Source organism: Acomys minous (assembly GCF_964271855.1).
Source record: "Acomys minous genome assembly, chromosome: 17".
Lineage (NCBI taxonomy): Eukaryota > Metazoa > Chordata > Mammalia > Rodentia > Muridae > Acomys > Acomys minous.
In genome coordinates, this window is record NC_140500.1 from 71131747 (window position 1) to 71150031 (window position 18285).

Sequence of the window (18285 nt, forward strand, 5' to 3'; positions counted from 1 at the left end):
GCATCGAGTGCATTGTGGTACCACACAGATGCCAACAAACACCTATTCCTTGTCTCTGGAAGTTCTGACCTCTAAAAAGGTCTCCAGGGAGCAAAATGGGCCCCAGCTGGAGACCACTGGACTTAAGGAGCAATGTCTTGGCACATCTGTGACCCTGCGAGCTGTTCCCCTGACTGCTTCTCTGAAGTGCTTTGCACAGCTCCTGAGTAGCCTCATGACAGAAACAGAATGGGTTCCTTGTCAGGTGTGACGGAGTCTGTAACCCCAGCACTCAGGAGGCAAGAAGAGAAGCCTGGTCTATGTAATGAGACCATGTCACAAGCCAGCGAGAGCTGGGGACATTACTCAGTCACAAAAATGAAAGTGCTTGCCACACTCGTGAGGGCCTGAGCTCAGATCACTGGTACTCATGTGGAAAAGCCTGATGTACAGTAGCTAGCGGTCTCCGTGCAGTGGAGACAGGGAGGCAGGATGGTCCCTGGGGCTTGCTGCCCAGCCAGTCTAACTCAGCTGGTGAGCTCCAGGCTCAGGAGAGACCCTATTTCAGAAAATAAGATGGAAAAGGACTAAGAAAGACACCTGACATTGACCTCTGGCCTACACATGTACACGTGCATGATTGTATGTGTGTATGCATGCATGTGTGTGTATGTGTGTGTGTTAGGCATGCACCTGTTGTATGTGTGTGTGTATGCATGTATGTGTAGGCATGCACCTGTTGTGTGTGTATGTGTGTATATGTGTGTAGGCATGCGTGTGTGTGTGTGTGTGTGTGTGTGTGTAGGCATGCACCTGTTCCTCTACTCCATCTGTTCCATATAGCCTCAGATCAAAACATTTCTGACCACTAAACCCTAACTGAGGGTGACAAGGCCAAGTCTGATTCTAAAACATCCAAAAATTCTGCTAACAGAAAGAAATCACCTAAGAAGCAACAAAGAAACAGGCGGTTAGACTGGACAGAATGGCTTAGCGGTTAAGAGCACACACTGATCTTCCAAAGGACCAGAGTTCAGTTCCCAGCACCCATAACAGGCAACTGGGGTTAAAGCGCCTTTAACTCCAGCTCCAGGGAATCCAACTCCCTCTTCTGGCTTCTACAAGCAAGTGCACACCTGGCATACACGCAAAGACTGACCAGGTAAATCTCTGTCAACTTAAAACAAGCTGGAGGAACCTCAATTAAGAAAATGCCTTGAGCTAGGTGGTGGTGGTGCACAGCTTTAATCTCAACACTTGAGAGGCAGAAGCAAGCCGATCTCTATGAGTTTAAGGACAGCCTGGTCTACAGAGTGAGTTCCAGGACAGCCAGGGCTACACAGAGAAACCTTACCTGGAAAAAAGAAAGAAAGAAAGAAAGGGAAAATGCCTTGTACAGATGGCCTGTAAGAATTGATTTTGGAAAGCACAGCCTACTGAGGGCGGTGCCACCCCTGGGCAGGTGATCCTTAGTGGCATCATGAGGAACAAGCCAACAACAATGTTCCTCCACGGCCCCTTCTTCAGTTCTGGTCTTCAGATTGCTGCCCTGACTTCTGACTACAACTGTAAGCTGAAATAAAGTCATTCTTTTCCAGGCTGCTTTATGCCATGGTGTTTCTATCAAAGTAACAAAAAGCAAACTAACACACACATACACTTAAAAAAAATAATAGCAATAAATCTTTTTTTTTTCTTTTTCTCTTTGAGACAAGGGTTTCTCTGTGTAGCCTTAGCTATCCTGGACTCACTTTGTAGACCAGGCTGGCCTCGAACTCACAGTGATCCACCTGCCTCTGCCTCCCAAGTACTGAGATTAAAGGCGTGTGCCACCACGCGCGGCTAATCTTTTTTAAAAAGATTTATATATTTATTATTTATACAGTATTATGCAGCCAGAAGAGGGCACCAGATCTCATTATAGATGGTTGTGAACTATCATGTGGTTGCTGGGAATTGAACTCTGGACCTTTGGAAGAACAGACATCTTTCCAGCCCATAGTAGCGGATCTTAAAACGAAGTAGTATGTCGCTTTACCACCACCATCAGCACCACCCAACCAAATGGCTCCCGTTCACAAAATAGACTTACCAAAGAGAAAACGAAAAACAGCCAGGTTTGCGGGGTCCGTTGGTCTGTTAAGCAGGGTCACGACGCTCTGCCAGCTGGATAGATCTGCCCATTCAAACCCTAAAAGTTTCTCCATTCGGCTGCCCTGTCTGAGGCCTTGCGTCCGTGCAGGCTTGTTTTTCTGTATTTTATCTACAAGCAATAAATGGGGGAAATGTGTGCGTAGGAAAACCGCAGCTCCTACAGCGTAGGGTCTCCACCTCCCGGCATCTCCCACTCATCCCGCTACTCCAGGCTGCTGGGTTGCAGGCTCTCCTCCTCCAGGACCCTGCCGCGGTATCTCAACAGACTGCCATTTCTCAGCCCCTTTCTCACTAAGAGCACCGTCTCTCTCGCCAACCCTCAGCCTACCTGAGGCGGGAGCGGCCGGTGCAGAGTGGCGGTGCACAGCCATGAGTGCAGAAACAGATGAGCCTCGCAGCCGAGTCCGAGCAAGTGGAACGCCAAGACTTTGCTGTCTTAGGCTCCGCCTCCCCGACGCGTCAGCACTCGCGCGGCAGGCCGGAAAGCGCCGGCAACTGTCGTGAAGGCCGGAACCCGCGGCTGGGGACTCGGCAACGGAGCGGAGGGGCTACGGGTGTGGGCGGGGCGAGGGGTGGGGCGGGAGGGGTGAGGGGCGGGGCGAGGTGAGGGGCGGAGCGGAAGAGGGTGGTGGTAGTAGGGACTTTGGAAATGGGCAGCGCAGGGCGAAAGGGCTTGCTAAATCTAACCTTGGCATTGTAAGGGAGGAGTGATTGTTCCCAGAACAAAAGTCTCTATGCTAGCTACCCATTACATACTTGAGTTGAGCTTCAAGCCACCCCCATCCCCACCCTCACCTCATTTTGTTGTTGCTTTAAAACAGGACCTCTTTTTGTAGCTCTAGCCTTCCTGGAACTCGCTTGTGTAGACCAGTCGGGCCTCAAATTTGCAGAGGTCCACCTGCCTCTGCCTTCGGGAGTACTGGGATTAACGGCACTCACCGCTCCTCTGGCTTTGCCTCCTTTTGAGTCAGCACTAGCCTCTAACTCCCGACGATTCGCCTGCCTCTGTCTCTCACATGATAGGATTGTAAGATTAAGAATCATACTTTCCTAATCAGCTTGTGTCCTTCCTGAGCCCCAGCAGGCAGTCTCCAGGTCCTCCGGCCCCTTCCCTCCCTACCCCCACCCCCGAAAAAAAAGTCGCGTGGTGAAAAAGGGCAGACTTTTCCTCAGGCGGTGACTGGAGAGTTACAGATGCACTTGGAAGGACTGTTCCTGCTTAAGGCTGATGCGCCAATTCTTTCTGTACTCAGAGGAACCCCTAGGTTTGAAAACAGCAGGCGGGTAAAACAGACCAGCTGCGGGAGGCACAAGGCTGGGAGTCCAGTCTTAACTCAGAGGGCTTTGAACACATGTAGTATCCAATTCCTTACTGGAGTTGGCCCCCCAGGATAAGGGAGAGCATCCTAGAACAGAACTATTTGCCAACATTTTGGTCTCGGGACGCTTTTACATTGTTGGAAGTAAAGGAGACTAGTTTTTAATGTTTATTTTTGTTTTGTTTTGAGATAGGGTCTCAGATGACCCAGGCTGGCTCAAACACTCTAGTCAAGGGTCACCATGAACTACTGATCAAATTTTTGTGGAAAGTAAGTATATTTTATGGCAATGCTGGTGTAAAATGAAGACAGTCCTTCGCCAATGTTCAGATAAGAGCCTGGAAAGAGCCTGGCTAAAAGCTCTGGCTGCTCTTCCGGAGGACCTAGGTTTGATTCCCAGCACCCCACCCACATCGTGGCTCACAACCATCTGTAACTCCAGAGCCAAAGGATCCGATGTCGCCTTCCGGCCTCTGTAGGTACCACGCACACAGATGTTACATGGACATGCATGCAGGTAAGCGTGCAAGGTAAATACAGAATAATAATAAATAATATAATATAATAAATAAATAGAGAAGGGGCAGAGTGCGGCCATGCCCGTGCTTCGAGCCAGAAGCAGCCGCAGGGATGGATGTGTTTCCCGTGACCCGGTGTCATATAACCACCGTCTTCAGGGACGCTAAGGAGTCGAGCACCAAGTTCGAGCTGAAGCGCATCACAGAGGCCATCCTTAAGCGGCCGCCGCCGGACGAGCAGTGGCTGTACAAGGACGACTAGTTCCTTGATGACGGAAAAACTCTGGGCAAGTGTGGCCAGATAGCACAGCCACAGGCCCCAGCCACAGTGGGCCTGGCCTCCCGAGCAGACGGTGCCTTTGAAGCCCTGCGCGTTGAGCCCTTGTCCAGAGCTTCCAGATGTGGTGAAACCATGGGATTCTGGAGGCGGCGCCAACGAACAAGCTGTGCAGTGAGGGTCGTAGGCCCACCCCCTAGAGAGCCATTCCCCCAATAAGAAAAGATTTGGCTGTCAAAAATAAATAAATAAATAGATAAATAAATGTAGCATTCAGATTTTCAGTCATGGCAGCATTTGTCTTGACACTGTAAAATGGCAGTGTTTTTCTATTTTTACTATAGTTTGTTGTTTTTTGTTTGTTTGGTTGGTTGGTTGGTTGGTTTTTCAAGACAGGGTTTCTCTGTGTAGCCTTAGCTGTCCTAGACTTGCTTTGTAGACCAGGCTGGTCTCGAACTCACAGTGATCCCCCGCCTCTGTCTCCCGAGTGCTGGGATTAAAGGCGTGTGCCACCGCCGCCTGGTTTAATTCATCATTTTAAGATAGGGTTTCTACAAGTTTCCTAGGCTGGCCTTGAACATCCCAGGCAGGCGCTGAATTTGTGATCCTCCTGCTTTAGTCTTCCAAGTGCTGCCAGGCGTCTACTACTGCACTCAGCAACTTAAATTGTTTCTGATCCTGAGGAGTCAACCCAGGACACTGCACATAATAGACAAATGGTTTACTAGTGAGTCATATCCTAGTTCACCAAGGACATTCATAATTGAAAATGCCTTATTCCTTTATATATCCCTGGCTGTCCTGAAACTTGCTGTGTAGATTAGACTGGCCTCAAATTCACAGAGATCTACCTGCCACTGTCTCTTGAGTGCAGGATTACAAGCATGTGCCACCATGTCTGGCAAAAATGGTATTTTTTTAAAAATGGGCATTAGCCAGGTGTGGTGGCGCATGCCTTTAATCCTAGCACTTGGGAGGCAGAGGCAGGCAGATCACTGTGAGTTCAAGGCCAGCCTGGTCTACAAAGCGAGTCCAGGACAGCCAAGGCTAACACAGATAGACCCTGTCTTGAAAAAAAAAAAAAAAAGAGAAAGAAAGAAAAAAGCAAACAAACAAGGAAACAAAAAGTCCAAAACCAAGAAAATTAAAATAGTACTTTGAAAAAATTGCAAGTTGAGGCCTTGCTGTGGTGCACAGGCCTTTAACCCTACCACTTGGAAAGCAGAGGCAGGCAGATCTCTATAAATTTGAAGACTATCTGCTCTATGTAGCATGTTCCAGGCAACCAAGACTACTTAGTGAGAAGCTGTTTCAAACAAACAAACGATATTTTTTTTTTTTTTTTTTTTTTTGGTTTTTCGAGACAGGGTCTCTCTGTGTAGCCTTGGCTGTCCTGGACTTGCTTTGTAGACCAGGCTGGTCTTGAACTCACAGCGATCCACCTGCCTCTGCCTCCCGAGTGCTGGGATTAAAGGTGTGCACCACCACACCCGGCTACAAACAATAAATGTTGTGAGCTGAGGTCTGTGGAAATGGCTCAGGGGAAGCCTGGGGTTCTGAGTTTGGATTCCCCAAACCCAGAAGCAATGTGCATCAGTGACCCCAGTGGTTCTGAGGAGAAGTAAGAAACACAAGTGTGGTGAGCCACTCTGCCTCAGCAACAGCGAACAGTAAGAGACCCTGCCAAGCAACATGGATAACAAGGACCAATATCCAAGATTGCCCTCTGACCTCCACATGCCCACCATGGCATGTACACACCCTCGCACACACAAACAGGCACAATCAAACACACAATTCCAAACTGGGGAGCTGGGCGTGTAGCTCAGTTGGTAGAGTGCGTGCTTGACATGCATAAAACCTGGGTTCAGTCCCCAGCACTACATAAAATAAGGTGTGTGGTACACATTTGTAATTCAAGAAAATTGAAAATTCATCATCATCCTGCGTTTCTTTCTTTTCTTTTCTTTTTTTTCTTTTTTGGTTTTTCAACACATGGTTTCTGCCCTGGACTCTCTTTGTAGACCAGGCAGGCCTCAAACTCACAGTGATCTGCCAGCCTCTGCCTCCCGAGTGCTGGGATTAAAGGCATGTGTCACCACGCCCAGCTCATGCTGCGTTTCTTAATAAAACAGCCTGGGATACATAACACCCTGCTTCAAAAATAGATAAGGGCATAGAAAGAGTGGTTAAGAGCACATACTGCTCTTTCAGAGGACCAAAGTTCAATTCCCTGCACCCAAATTGGGTGGTTCACAACTGCCTGTAAATCCAAAGCTGATGCATCTGGTCTCTGTGGGCACCTGCACTCATGTGTGTGTCCTCTCTCTCTCTCTCTCTCTCTCTCTCTCTCTCTCTCTCTCTCTCTCTCTCTCTCTCATTAAAAATAAGATAAATGGGGGCTGGAGAGATGGCCCAGTGGTTAAGAGCACTGCCGGCTCTTCCAAAGGACCTGGGTTCAATTCCCAGCACCCACATGGCAGCTCACAACTGTCTGTAACTCCAAGATCTGTCACTTTCACACCAATGCACATAGATTAAAACTAAATAAAAATATTTTTTAAAATAAAGTAAAATAAATGGGACACAAAAGGTAGTTGAGCAGTTAAGAACAATGATTCTTCTTCCAATTCCTGGCACTCACTTGGATGCTCACAACCCACTGTAACTCCAGTTCTAGGGGCTCCAAGACCCCACTTCCGGCCTCTGTGGACACCAGGTTCCCACATGGAACAGAGATATGCATTCAGGCAAAACATTCAGACACATGTAAAATTAAAAATAAAATAAAATATGTATTTAATCAATAGGTTGGAGCTGCGTCTTGTCAGTTAAGAGCGCTTGCTTCTCTTTTAGAGATCCCAAGTTTGATTCCCAGAACCTACACTGAGTGGTTGACAACTATGTTATTCTGGCTCCAGGGTGATCCAATGTATCTGGCCACTGAGGGCATCAGTGACACACATACACATAATTTAAAAGGAAGGAAGGAAGGAAGGGAAGAAGAAAGGAGAAGAGGAGGAGAAAGGAAGGAAAAAAGGAAGGAAGGAAGAAAAGATAATGAGCATCAAAGAACCTCTTTATAAAGATAGCTTCAAATGTGGCAAACAAGCCACTGAGCAAAATGTCCTCACTTCTACCACAGATAGAATTCTGCCTAAAACTGGACAAGCTTGGATGCAAGCAGAGTCAACAGCCAAACTCTGCCAAGACAGGGTAAGCAAGTCCTTAATAGTTCCTGCCTCACAAATATATATGTCAGATATATTGGGCCAGAAGGCTGAAGAAAATGCTCCAATGTTATAGAGAATCTTGGGTGACTGTTCAGGCAGCAAACTATCTCTTTCATCTTCTCATTTGGGAAGCTGCTAACCTGCAATTGCTATATACGCAGGTAATCAATTTTATTCCTTCTCAAGTCTCTGATGGGGTTGAAGACCAGATAGTTTAGTTTTGCAATTAAGCTTTGTTGTTTAGGGGCTAAGATATTTTTAGGTCTAGATAGATGTTTTAAGTTGATCTGCATTCAGAATTTTAGACTCTCTAAGATAGGAAAGATGTTTTTTTAAGGCTGTCAAATACAAATAGCCAAACACTATGAATGTAACATATATATATATGTTTCCTGTTTTGTGATTCTTCTTGATGTAGGTAGTTTATTGTATATAAGTGTAATAATATAAATGCATGTATAAAAAATAATTTTAAAAGCTTTAAAAGGACAGAAAGGCTGGAAACAGAAATATGACTTGCTGTCCTGGAAGCTCACAAACACCTGCATCTTCAGCTGTAAGGGATCTGATGCCCCCTTCTGGCCTTCAGGAGCATTACATAGGCACGTAACATAAATCAAATAAAACCTCACTATGTAGCTCTGACTTGCTTGGAATGCACTATAGAGATAGAGCCAGCCTTGAATTTACAGTAATCCGCCTACATCTACCTCCCACATACTGGGACTTAAGCACCTTAAATCTTAGCATTAAAATAAGTTGTTTACCTGTCTCAAAAAAAAAAAGTTGTTTAAATTTTTTAATAAGGCTGGAGAGATGACTCAGAGGTTAGGAGCACTGACTGCTCTTCCAGAGGTCCTGAGTTCAATTCCCAGCAACCACATGGTGGCTCACAACCATCTATAATGTGATCTAATGTGCACTGCGCACATATAAATGAATAAATCTTTTTTAAAATTTTTAATAAGTAAAACAAACAAACAAATTTTAAGTAGGCATATTGGTGCATGCCTGTAATCCCGGTATTTGGGAGGTGAGAGCAGGAGGATGACAAGTTCAGGCCATTCTTAGCTGAATGAAAGTTTGAGGCCAGCCTAGGCTACATGTGACCCTGTCTCCAAAAAAAACAGAAAATGAGCCGGGTTGTGGTGGCGGCGCACGCCTTTAATCCCAGCACTCAAGAGGCAGAAGCAGGTGGATCGCTGTGAGTTTGAGGCTCCACCTGGTCTACAAAGCGAATCCAGGACAGCCAAGCCTACACAGAGAAACCCTGTCTCGAAAAACCAAAACCAAAACCAAACAGAAAGTGAATGAATGAACAAGCAAGTAAATAGCTAACTACTACAGATACGTGAGAGTAAGGAGTGAAACTGCATGCATTCCGGCTTGCTGCCTCTCTCTTGCTTCCAGCTAAATTGCCAGCACTATCAGTGCGAATGTCAACAAGGCTTAAAGGGCAAATCGCTCAGTGTTATTGTAGCTGCTGTCCTTGAAGTCCCCAGGAGTTCTGAGCCACACTGAGCACCACTGCTGGCAGATGTAGACATAAAAGCAGGGGTCACTGGGGCCAGATGTGTTTGGCAGCTGGAACCACTAAGCCAATAGTGTCCCTGCTGTTGAGGACATGTCTACTGCTAGGTTATCCTAACAGGCAAGACAGGTCATGCCGCTTTGAAAGCCACAGACCTGTAAGAGATGGGTCGCTCAATTGCTGTCAAGCTGTGGCCCCAGCAGGCAAAGCATCTATACAGAGAAAATACAAAAACCTGTGGCCCAAAGGCGGTCAGCGCAGCTTGGGAGGACCAAGCACGACGGCGGCTCTGGGCCGTGTAGCTCAGTGGTAAAGCACTTGCCACAGGAGGGTCTGACTAGGGTCCTCAGAAGTACCTCTAAGCCCCCAAAGTTAATTCCATCACGTTTAACATTCAAGTTGCTCACTCTTGTAATCCCAGCACTTGGCAGGGAGAGACAGGAGGGCAAGGAGTTCAAGGCTATTTTTGGTTACATATGGAACTGGAGACCAACCTGGACTATATGAGACTTTATATTAAAAGAGACGGGGGGGGGGGGGGACACAGTAGCAATGCCAACAGAATAGAGGGGTGGCGAGTGGAGTTGAGTACAAATGTGTACTTAGCACACATGAAGACCTGGGTTCGATCCATAGGACTAATAATAACAACAGTAACTGTGGTGGCTTGAATAGGAATGGCCCCCAAAGGCTCGTATATTTGCCTGGCTCCCGGTTGTCAGACTGTTGGGAGGGGATGAGAGGTACGTTGTTGGCTCTGTTTCTTAACAGTTAAACTTTATTATACAACCCAACTAGCTCACACAAGAGGGAAAAGAGGTTAAAGGGAAAAAAGAGTGAACCTTCCGGTGTCCGTTCCATGAGAAGGGTTCCTTGGTGTCTCTGGCCTGTGCACTGGTCCGGCCTGTTCGCTGATCCTCTTCCAGATCCATGTGCGCTCAAGCCCGGTCTGACCCTGCTGCTCCTCTCTCTGTCCCCCTCCGCTTGCCTGTCTGTCACATGCGAAGGGTGGTCTCCCTCTCCCATTGAGGGTCGATTAGAAAAACAATAGTCCAGGCCCAGCTTCCTGAATTCCAGGCCCAGGATGGCTCCACCCAGTCTATCTCAAGGTTAATCTCAAGGAGTATCCGTGGTGTATCCAAGGGCAAAGCCAGTCAAGACTGCTTTCACCTGTGACAAAGCTTACACTCCTTCCCATAGTACGTCCTTGTTGGGCAGGTTCAGAAGCCCACGCCAGGCCCAGAGTCCCCACCTGCTACCTGAGCATCAGGGTATGAAGCTCTTGCTACTTCTCCATCCCATGCCTGCCTGCCACCATGTGGACTCCCCACCATCTTGCCAATGCACGAAGCCTCTGAAGCTGTAAGCAATCCCCCAAGTAAACGCTTTTCTTTATAACAGTTGCCGTGGCCATGGTGTCTTCACAGCAACAGAATGCTGGCTAAGACAATGACAAAGGTTGACAGGATGGCTTAATGACTGCTACCAAGACTAATGGCATGAGTTCGATCCTCAGGACCCACTTGATGGAAGGAGACAGTCAACTCATTGAAAGCTGCTCTCTGACATTGAACCACACACACACACACTTACATAAATGTATAAACATAAACATATGGAAATAATAGGCAACTTCTGTAACCATCTATCTAGTAGGAGTGAAGATATTCTAAAGAGAGATACTTGTGGCCGGGCGGTGGTGGCGCACGCCTTTAATCCCAGCACTCGGGAGGCAGAGGCAGGTGGATCACTGTGAGTTCCGAGGCCAGCCTGGTCTACAAAGTGAGTCCAGGACAGCCAAGGCTACACAGAGAAACCCTGCCTCGAAAAACCAAAAAAAAAAAAAGAGAGAGAGAGAGAGAGATACTTGTGCCCCTCCCTAGGCTATCAGACTATTGGTTCCAAAGAATTAAAAGCTCCCAAGATTCCTATGCAAGAGTAAGGGAAAGAAAAAAAAAAGAGTAAGGGAAAGGCTGAAGTGTGGTGTCAGCCAAAGGAAGATGTTGCCTCCCCAGGTGAGATTTCAGAGAATTCTCACCTTATCAGACTACACCACAGGCTGGATTTAAGCAGAGGCAATGTAGGGCCCGTGGTAGGGGAGTGCACATTGACCAAGTCTGTCTAGTTCTGCATGCCTCAAGCCCTCTATTTGAATCTAAACCTCAAGTCAATACCCTAAAGGTGGACTTGTAGATCACTTGATCTCTCTGTTTGTTCCTCTTTCCAGTAAGGCACCTTGAATCAATATCCTTTTTCTGTTTCTATTACTTGTCTGTTTAATTGGTATATTGGAGATTGGTGGCCAAGCCTTGCTTGTTGTGGCTTTTAGAGCCCAGGCTTTAACCATAGGAACTCTAGTGGTACCACTATTATGATATAGAAAGTCATAAATATTAAAAAAAAAATTCTATAGGAGCACTGGAGAGAATGAATTAGGAATAGAAAAATCAAGTGGTTGTTTGTTTTGAATTTGGGCTGGTGGTATAGTTCAACTGATAGAGTGATCCCCTGGCATACGCAAGGCCCCAACTTTAACTAAAGCAAACAAACAAACAAACAAACAAACAAACACACACACACACACACACACACACACACACACACACAAAAACCAATGTGGATTAGATTTGTAGTCTCAGAGATGGGGAGATGAAGACAGGCTGTTCCTTGAAGCTTATTGGCCAGATAATGTAGTCTACTTGGTAAATACCAGGCCTATGAGAGATCTTGTCTCAAATAAAAGGAAAGCTAAGCCGGGCGTGGTGGCGCACACCTTTAATCCCAGCACTTGGGAGGCAGAGGCAGGCAGATCACTGTGAGTTTGAGGCCAGCCTGGTCTACACAGTGAGTCCAGCATAGGACAGGCTACACAGAGAGACCTTGTCTTGAAAAAACCAAAATGATGATGACGTTAATGCAGTTTGGGGCTGGAGAGATGGCTCTGCAGGTAAGAGCACTGGCTGCTCTTCCACAGCATCTTGGGCTCAAGTCCCAGCACCAGGCGGCAGCTCACAACTGTCAACAGTTCCAGTCCTAGGGGACCCAATACTCTCTCTGGCCTCTGCAATTACCACCACGCAGTGCACAGATAGATATACAGACAAAACACCAAACAAAAATAAAAGGGAAAAAGCATTTTAAAGTTAAGTCTAACTTCCTTTGAGAAATCAGAAGTTCTGGGTGATCTAGACAGAGTGGCAACATTGACCTAGAATTTTCTGGAATTGAGAAATACACCTGTCTTTAAAAACGTCCCCTCCCCAAAATGTCCCCCAAGAAAGCAATTAATGGGCTGTGCTAGTTCAGCGGCTCTTTGCCTGTGGTATGGTTTGCTTTTGTTCAGGGAGTTATTAGCCTCCATGTATACACAAAGCCTTCAGCATTGTGTCTCATGAAATAGTCCAAAGGTTGGGTAATAGAGTTAGTTCTTCATGTGTGTTTTCTATTAAAAACAACAACAACAACAACAACAACAAATTCCATTCTGTCTGCATTGCGGAGAAAAAGAGAAAGAAAGAAACGAAGAAGGAAAGGCAAACAAACAAAACCTTTATCTGGCTTTAGCGTTAACATGCAGAACATTGATTGAATTGCTTTAAGGTGAGGCTGAGTCATATAATACAGGGTGAAGACAGCCCCTGACAGCTATCAAGGAAAATGAAACCATGAAAACTAACCTTTCTTCTTTTCTTTTCCTCCAGACAGGGCCTCACTGTGCAGCCCAGGCTGGTCTGTTACTTATTTATCTTGCCATTTGAGGCTCTGGAGAGCCTCTGCGCACCACCACTCCTGTGCTAGCGGGTTTGCTCTTTTGAAGTTTGAGATGTGGTCTTGCTGCGTTATCCAGGCTGACTCAGCCTCCCCAGGAGCTGGGGTGCCAGGCGCTCTGCCACCACCCACTTCTAGCAACTAAGATTCGCTAAAGTAGAGTTGGGAGGTTGCAAGTGGCCTGCACTCAGGCCTGCTAAAGGTTAAACCACAGAATGTTCCAATAGGCGTGGGTAAACAATTGAAGTCAGTATCTGCTGGCCTTCAACATTTCTCAGCAGGAGTACCCTCAATAGCTAACAGGAAGGTTTGCAATTTAGGATGGTAAGGACTGCCTCTAAAAGAGACTCTGGAAATCCCCAGCTGAAAACAAAACAAAAGAAGCCCCTGCCTTTGCCTTATGGTTTTTGTTTGCTTGTTTGTTTGTTTCGATTAGTTTTTCCAGACAGGGTTTCTCTGTGTAGCCCTGGCTGTCCTGGACTAGCTTGTAGACCAGGCCAGCCTAGAACTCACAGGGATCTGCCTGCCTCTGCCTCTGGAGTGCTGGGATTAAAGGCGTGCGCCACCGTGCCCGGCTGCCTTACGGTTTAGGGTACATTCAGTGTGTCCAACCTGCTCCTAGAAAACTGCAATGTCCTTAGCTTCTGTGCTTGGTGGGGCTCTGCGTTTGGTTTGTTTGGGCTTTTGAGATGGTCTTAGTGTGTAGCCTTGGCGAGACAGGGCCTCACTATATAGACCAGACTGGCTTCAAACTCAATGAGACACACACACACACACACACACACACACACACACACACACATATACATACACACATACACACACATACACACATACACACACACACATATATTCAGGGAGGAGGAGTCTAATTTAATTCTGTGGGGAATTCCAAAAATGAAGAAATATGAGAAGAATCTTCACAGGCCTTAGGAAGTCTGACTTTAACCTGGAGGCAAGGGGGGAAGTTACTCAAATCTGTTCAGGGACTACAAGCAAGCACCCTCTAACGGAGTGGCTGAGACCAGGAAGGTGACTTTGGAAATGGATGGCGCTAGAGAAGAGACCATGCTAGCTAGCATCCACGGGGAAGCTGGAGTTGGTGGGAAAAAGAGAGCGAACATTATAAGATGACCAAGAATAAACAAAGATTATGGAGCAGCCCCAGGTGTGGTCCAGCCTAGATGAACAGTCACAGAACTATACCCAAGCCCTTGCTTGTATGCTTGCTTCATTTTGGTGTTGTATGTTGGTTCACACTGTAGCCCAGGCTAGCTCTCCTGCCTCACCACCCCACCCTCCCTCCAGTTCAGGCTTTACAGGCATATGTCAGCATGCCTGGCACCAGCCTCCTTCCACAAGATGATTTTATTTTTAAATATCCAGCAAAAACAAGGCTTTCCTACAAAACAGCAGTACAAAAGGAAACATGTAAAATACACAAATGGTGCCAAAAGCCACAGAGCCACAAGACATTTCTCCTGAGCGTAAGGCTTTGCACTCAGGGGCCTGCTAAGATGACACGCAGGGACCATCATGTCCAACTTTGGTTGGCTTGTTTGTTTGTTTTAGAGATGAGGTCTTGATAATGTAACCCAGCCAGCCTGAAAGTAGCTGTCGCTTTAGGCTGTACTGTTGCTCTTTTCTATTTCCTCATTCCATTTCCTCTCTTTTTTTCTTATTTTCTTCTCACGTTTTATTTTGTTGTTGTTCTGTTTGTAGTTTTTTGTTTGTTTGTTTGTTTGTTTCTTTCTTTCTTTCTTTCTCTCTCTCTAATTAAGGTTTCTCTATGTAGCCCTGGCTGTCCTGGACTCGCTTTGTAGACCAGGCTGGCCTCGAACTCACAGAGATCCACCTGCCTCTGCCTCCCGAGTGCTGGGATTACAGGCATGCGCCACTGTGCCCAGCTCTTTGAGTTTTGAGACAGATTCTGAATATAGTTATATAGCTGACGCTGGCCTTGAACTCCTGTTCATTTGGCTTCTGCCTTACAAGTACTAAGAGTACAGTAGTGTGGTACTCTGCCTGGGTTTTTTGTTTCGTTTTATTATTGTTTTTGAGACTCTGTTAACCTAGGCTGGCTTCAAGCTCACTGTGTAGCCCAGGTTACCCACAAACTCACAGTAATCCATCCTCCTGCTTGGCCTTCACATGCTAAGGTGACAGGAATGAGCCATACGCCCGGCATAAAAAGGGATTTTGCATTCTCATTCTTATTTGCAGAACCAGAAACCAAAAGCTTCAGAGAGGGAAAGCCCTTGCCCAGGGCTGCCCAGCTGCGTAGCACACCAGAAGACCCCAAGTCTTTTGTGTGCTAGGGTGAACAGGGCTATCCTTAAAACCCTGCCACGGCTTCGCCAGCCACAGCCTGACCTACTGTCCTCATTCCTTACAAAGTTGCTGTAATCAAGGGTGAGTTCCCACTCCCAGGTCTGTAGGTGAGCCTGTGACCCCAGCACCAGTGAGCTCCATGCCAGTCTGGGCTACACCTTGTCTCAAGGGGGGGAAATGTACCCTTTAACGCCCCAGGCCCAGAAACTGAGATTTTAATTTCTTCTAAAGTAGAGCATCCTCTTCCTTCTAGAAACCAGAGTCCCATGGAAAACAATCTCAGTGGGTCACACCCAGCCCAGAGTCTGAGGGGTGCTCCCTTCAGTCCTTAGCAAAGAAAAGAAGGGAGGAAAGGGGAGAAGGAGTGAGGAAAGGGGAGAGGGAAGAAGGAAGGGAGGAAAGGGGGAAGGGAGGGAGGGAGGGAAGGAGGGAGGGAGGAAAAGGAGCAGCTGGGCATTTTGGCTCATAACTGTAGCCCTCAATTTAGAAATCTGAGAAGGGACAATTACACAGAAAGTTTGAGGACAGCATGGACTACATATCATGTTCCAGGCAACCTGGCTACATTACAAAATTCTGTATCAAAAATAAAATAAAAGATTCAAAAGAGAGGGCTGGCAGCCGGGCATGGTGGCACATGCCTGTAATCCCAGCACACAGGGAGGCAGAGGCAGGCGGATTGTGAGTTCAAAGCCAGCCTGGTCTACAAAGTGAGTCCAGGACAGCCATGGCTACGCAGAGAAACTGTCTTTAAAAAAAAAAAAGAAGTCGGGCGTGGTGGCGCATGCCTTTAACCCCAACACTCAGAGGCAGAGGCAGGTAGATAGCTGTGTGTTCAAAGTGAGTCCAGGATAGCCAAGGCCACACACAGAGACCCTGTCTTGAAAAAACAAAAACAGACCAAAAAAAAAAAAAACCCAACAACAACAAATTGACAAAAAAAGAGGTCTGGAGAGATGGCTCAGTGTTTAAGAGCACTGGCTGCTCTTCCAAAGTTCCTGAGCTCAATTCCCAGCAACCACATGTTGGCTCATAGCCGTCTATAATGAGATCTGGAGCCCTCTTCTGGGCTCTGCAGATGTATATGCAGGCAGAACATTGTATACATAAGAAATAAATTTTAAAAAGGCAGGGGGAGGATGGAGAGGTGGCTCAGCAGTTGAGAGGACAGACTGCCTGCCCTCACAGAAGAACCTGTGTTCAGTTGTCCACACCAGGTCAGGTGGCCTCACAAAAGCCCCAGGATTCCAACACCTTCTAAATCTAAAAATAATTAAATGAGACCGAGGATGTGGCTTCACAACTGATTCTTGCTTAATGCCTACAAGACCCTGGGTTCAATCCCTAGCACCCAACTCTAAAGAAAAAAAGAATAGGGCTGGAGAGATGGCTCAGTGGTTAAGAGCACTGTCTGCTCCTCCAGAGTTCCTGAGTTCAATTCCCAGCAACCACATGGTGGCTTACAACCATCTATAATGTGATCTATGCCCTCTTCTGGTACGGCAGAGCACTGTACATAATAGTAAATAAATACATCTTTACTTCATTTTATTTTGTTTTTTCGAGACAGGGTCTCTCTGTGTAACCTTGGCTGTCCTAGACTCGCTTGGTAGACCAGGCTGGCCTCGAACTCACAGCAATCTGCCTGCCTCTGCCTCCTGAGTGCTGGGATTAAAGGTGTGTGCCACCATACCCGGCAAGAATAAAGTTTTTATTAGTTGTGCAGTTTAATTTTTTTACTAGTCAAACTAAAACCTTAAAAGAAGCTGAAGGTGTAGCTCAGATGGTAGAGTGCTCACCTGGGACTGCAGGAAGCATTGCAACTAACCCCAGCACCATGTGAAAGAAAACATGACAGTTGATTGATTGATAACAAAGTCTGGCTTTGTTGCCCAAGGTAGCCTTGAATTTCTGATTGTCCTGGCCTCAGATGGGTTTGAACACCACATCAGGCTATAAAATAGAAATTATGCTTATAAAAGTAGCATTCCTTTTTTTCTTTTAAAAAAAAAATTTATTTTAGGGCCGGGCGTGGTGGCGCACACCTTTAATCCCAGCACTGGGGAGGCAGAGGCAGGTGGATCACTGTGAGTTTGTGGCCAGCCTGGTCTACAAATCGAGTCCAGGACAGCCAAGGCTACACAGAGAAGCCTTGTCTCAAAAAAACCAAACATTTGTTTAAAAATTTTATTAATTTATTTAAATTACATCTCAATTGTTATCCCATCACTTGTATCCTCCCATTCCTCCCTCCCTCCCACTTTCACCCTATTCCCCTCCCCTAGGTCTATGATGGAGGTGGGGGACCTCCTCCCCCTATATATGGTCATAGGCTATCAAGTCTCATCTTGGTAACCTAGCATTCTTTTTTTCATACTAAGTTTCTGAAATCTGGCCACACTGTGAATGCTTAATGGCCACATGCAGTCAGCATTGTATGGGACAGTATAAGGAAAGAGCAAGAATTTGGGGGTGGGAAGTCTCGGTACATACCAGAGCATTCTAGGCAAACGTTCTGTTGCTTCTGAGAGGTCTCTTTCCATGCTTTGTTTGTTTTGTTTGTTTGTTTGTTTGTTTATTATATATACAGTGCTCTCTCTGCTTGCAACACCTGCCTGCCAGAAGAGGGTACCAGATCTCATCATAGATGGTTGTAAACCATCATGTGGTTGCTGGGAATTGAACTCATGACCTTTGGAAGAGCAGATAGTGCTCTTAACCTTTGAGCCATCTCTCCAGCCCTTGGTTCTTGTTGTTGTTGGGTTTTTTTTTTGTTTGTTTGTTTGTTTTTTTTGAGACAAGGTCTTCCTCTTTAGTCCTGGATATCCTGAAACTCATTATGTAGACCAGCTGGCCTCAAACTCACAGGGCTCCTCCTGCCTCTGCTACCAAGGGAATAAAGGCATTCGACACTATACCAGGCCCAAACAGGCAGGATATATCTTGTAGACCACCTGGCAGTTTAAGATGACTCTTTGAAAATACAGAGTAGTTTTAAAAGTATTCCTTTTTAAAAATATTTCATTTTTATTATTTTTTGACAGAGCTTCACTGCATAACCCTGGCTGGCCCAGAACTGGATAAGCAAACTAGGCTAGCCTCAGACTCACAGAGACCCACCTGCCTTTTACTACTCTGTTTAAACTATGTGTGTCTATGTGTGGGTTTATGCACA

At 46.4% G+C, this 18285-nt stretch overlaps 1 protein-coding gene and 1 pseudogene across 2 annotated transcripts in view; one reads left to right on the forward strand and one right to left on the reverse strand.

Annotated features, from left to right (window-relative positions):
• Positions 1-2623, reverse strand: part of GGCX (gamma-glutamyl carboxylase) — a 20750-nt gene extending 18127 nt beyond the window's left edge. Inside the window, exons 1-2 of the mRNA XM_084765916.1 lie at positions 2462-2623; positions 2072-2242 (exon numbers count right to left, since the gene is read on the reverse strand). Coding sequence (XP_084622042.1) covers positions 2072-2242; positions 2462-2504 — 214 coding nt within the window. The 5' untranslated portion in view covers positions 2505-2623. The remainder of the gene's footprint in view (positions 1-2071; positions 2243-2461) is intronic.
• A 1355-nt stretch (positions 2624-3978) lies between these two features.
• LOC311588213 (elongin-B-like) lies at positions 3979-4558 on the forward strand (annotated as a pseudogene). Its single transcript has one exon. The product of its transcript is annotated as an elongin-B-like (transcript).
• Positions 4559-18285: the final 13727 nt, after the last annotated feature.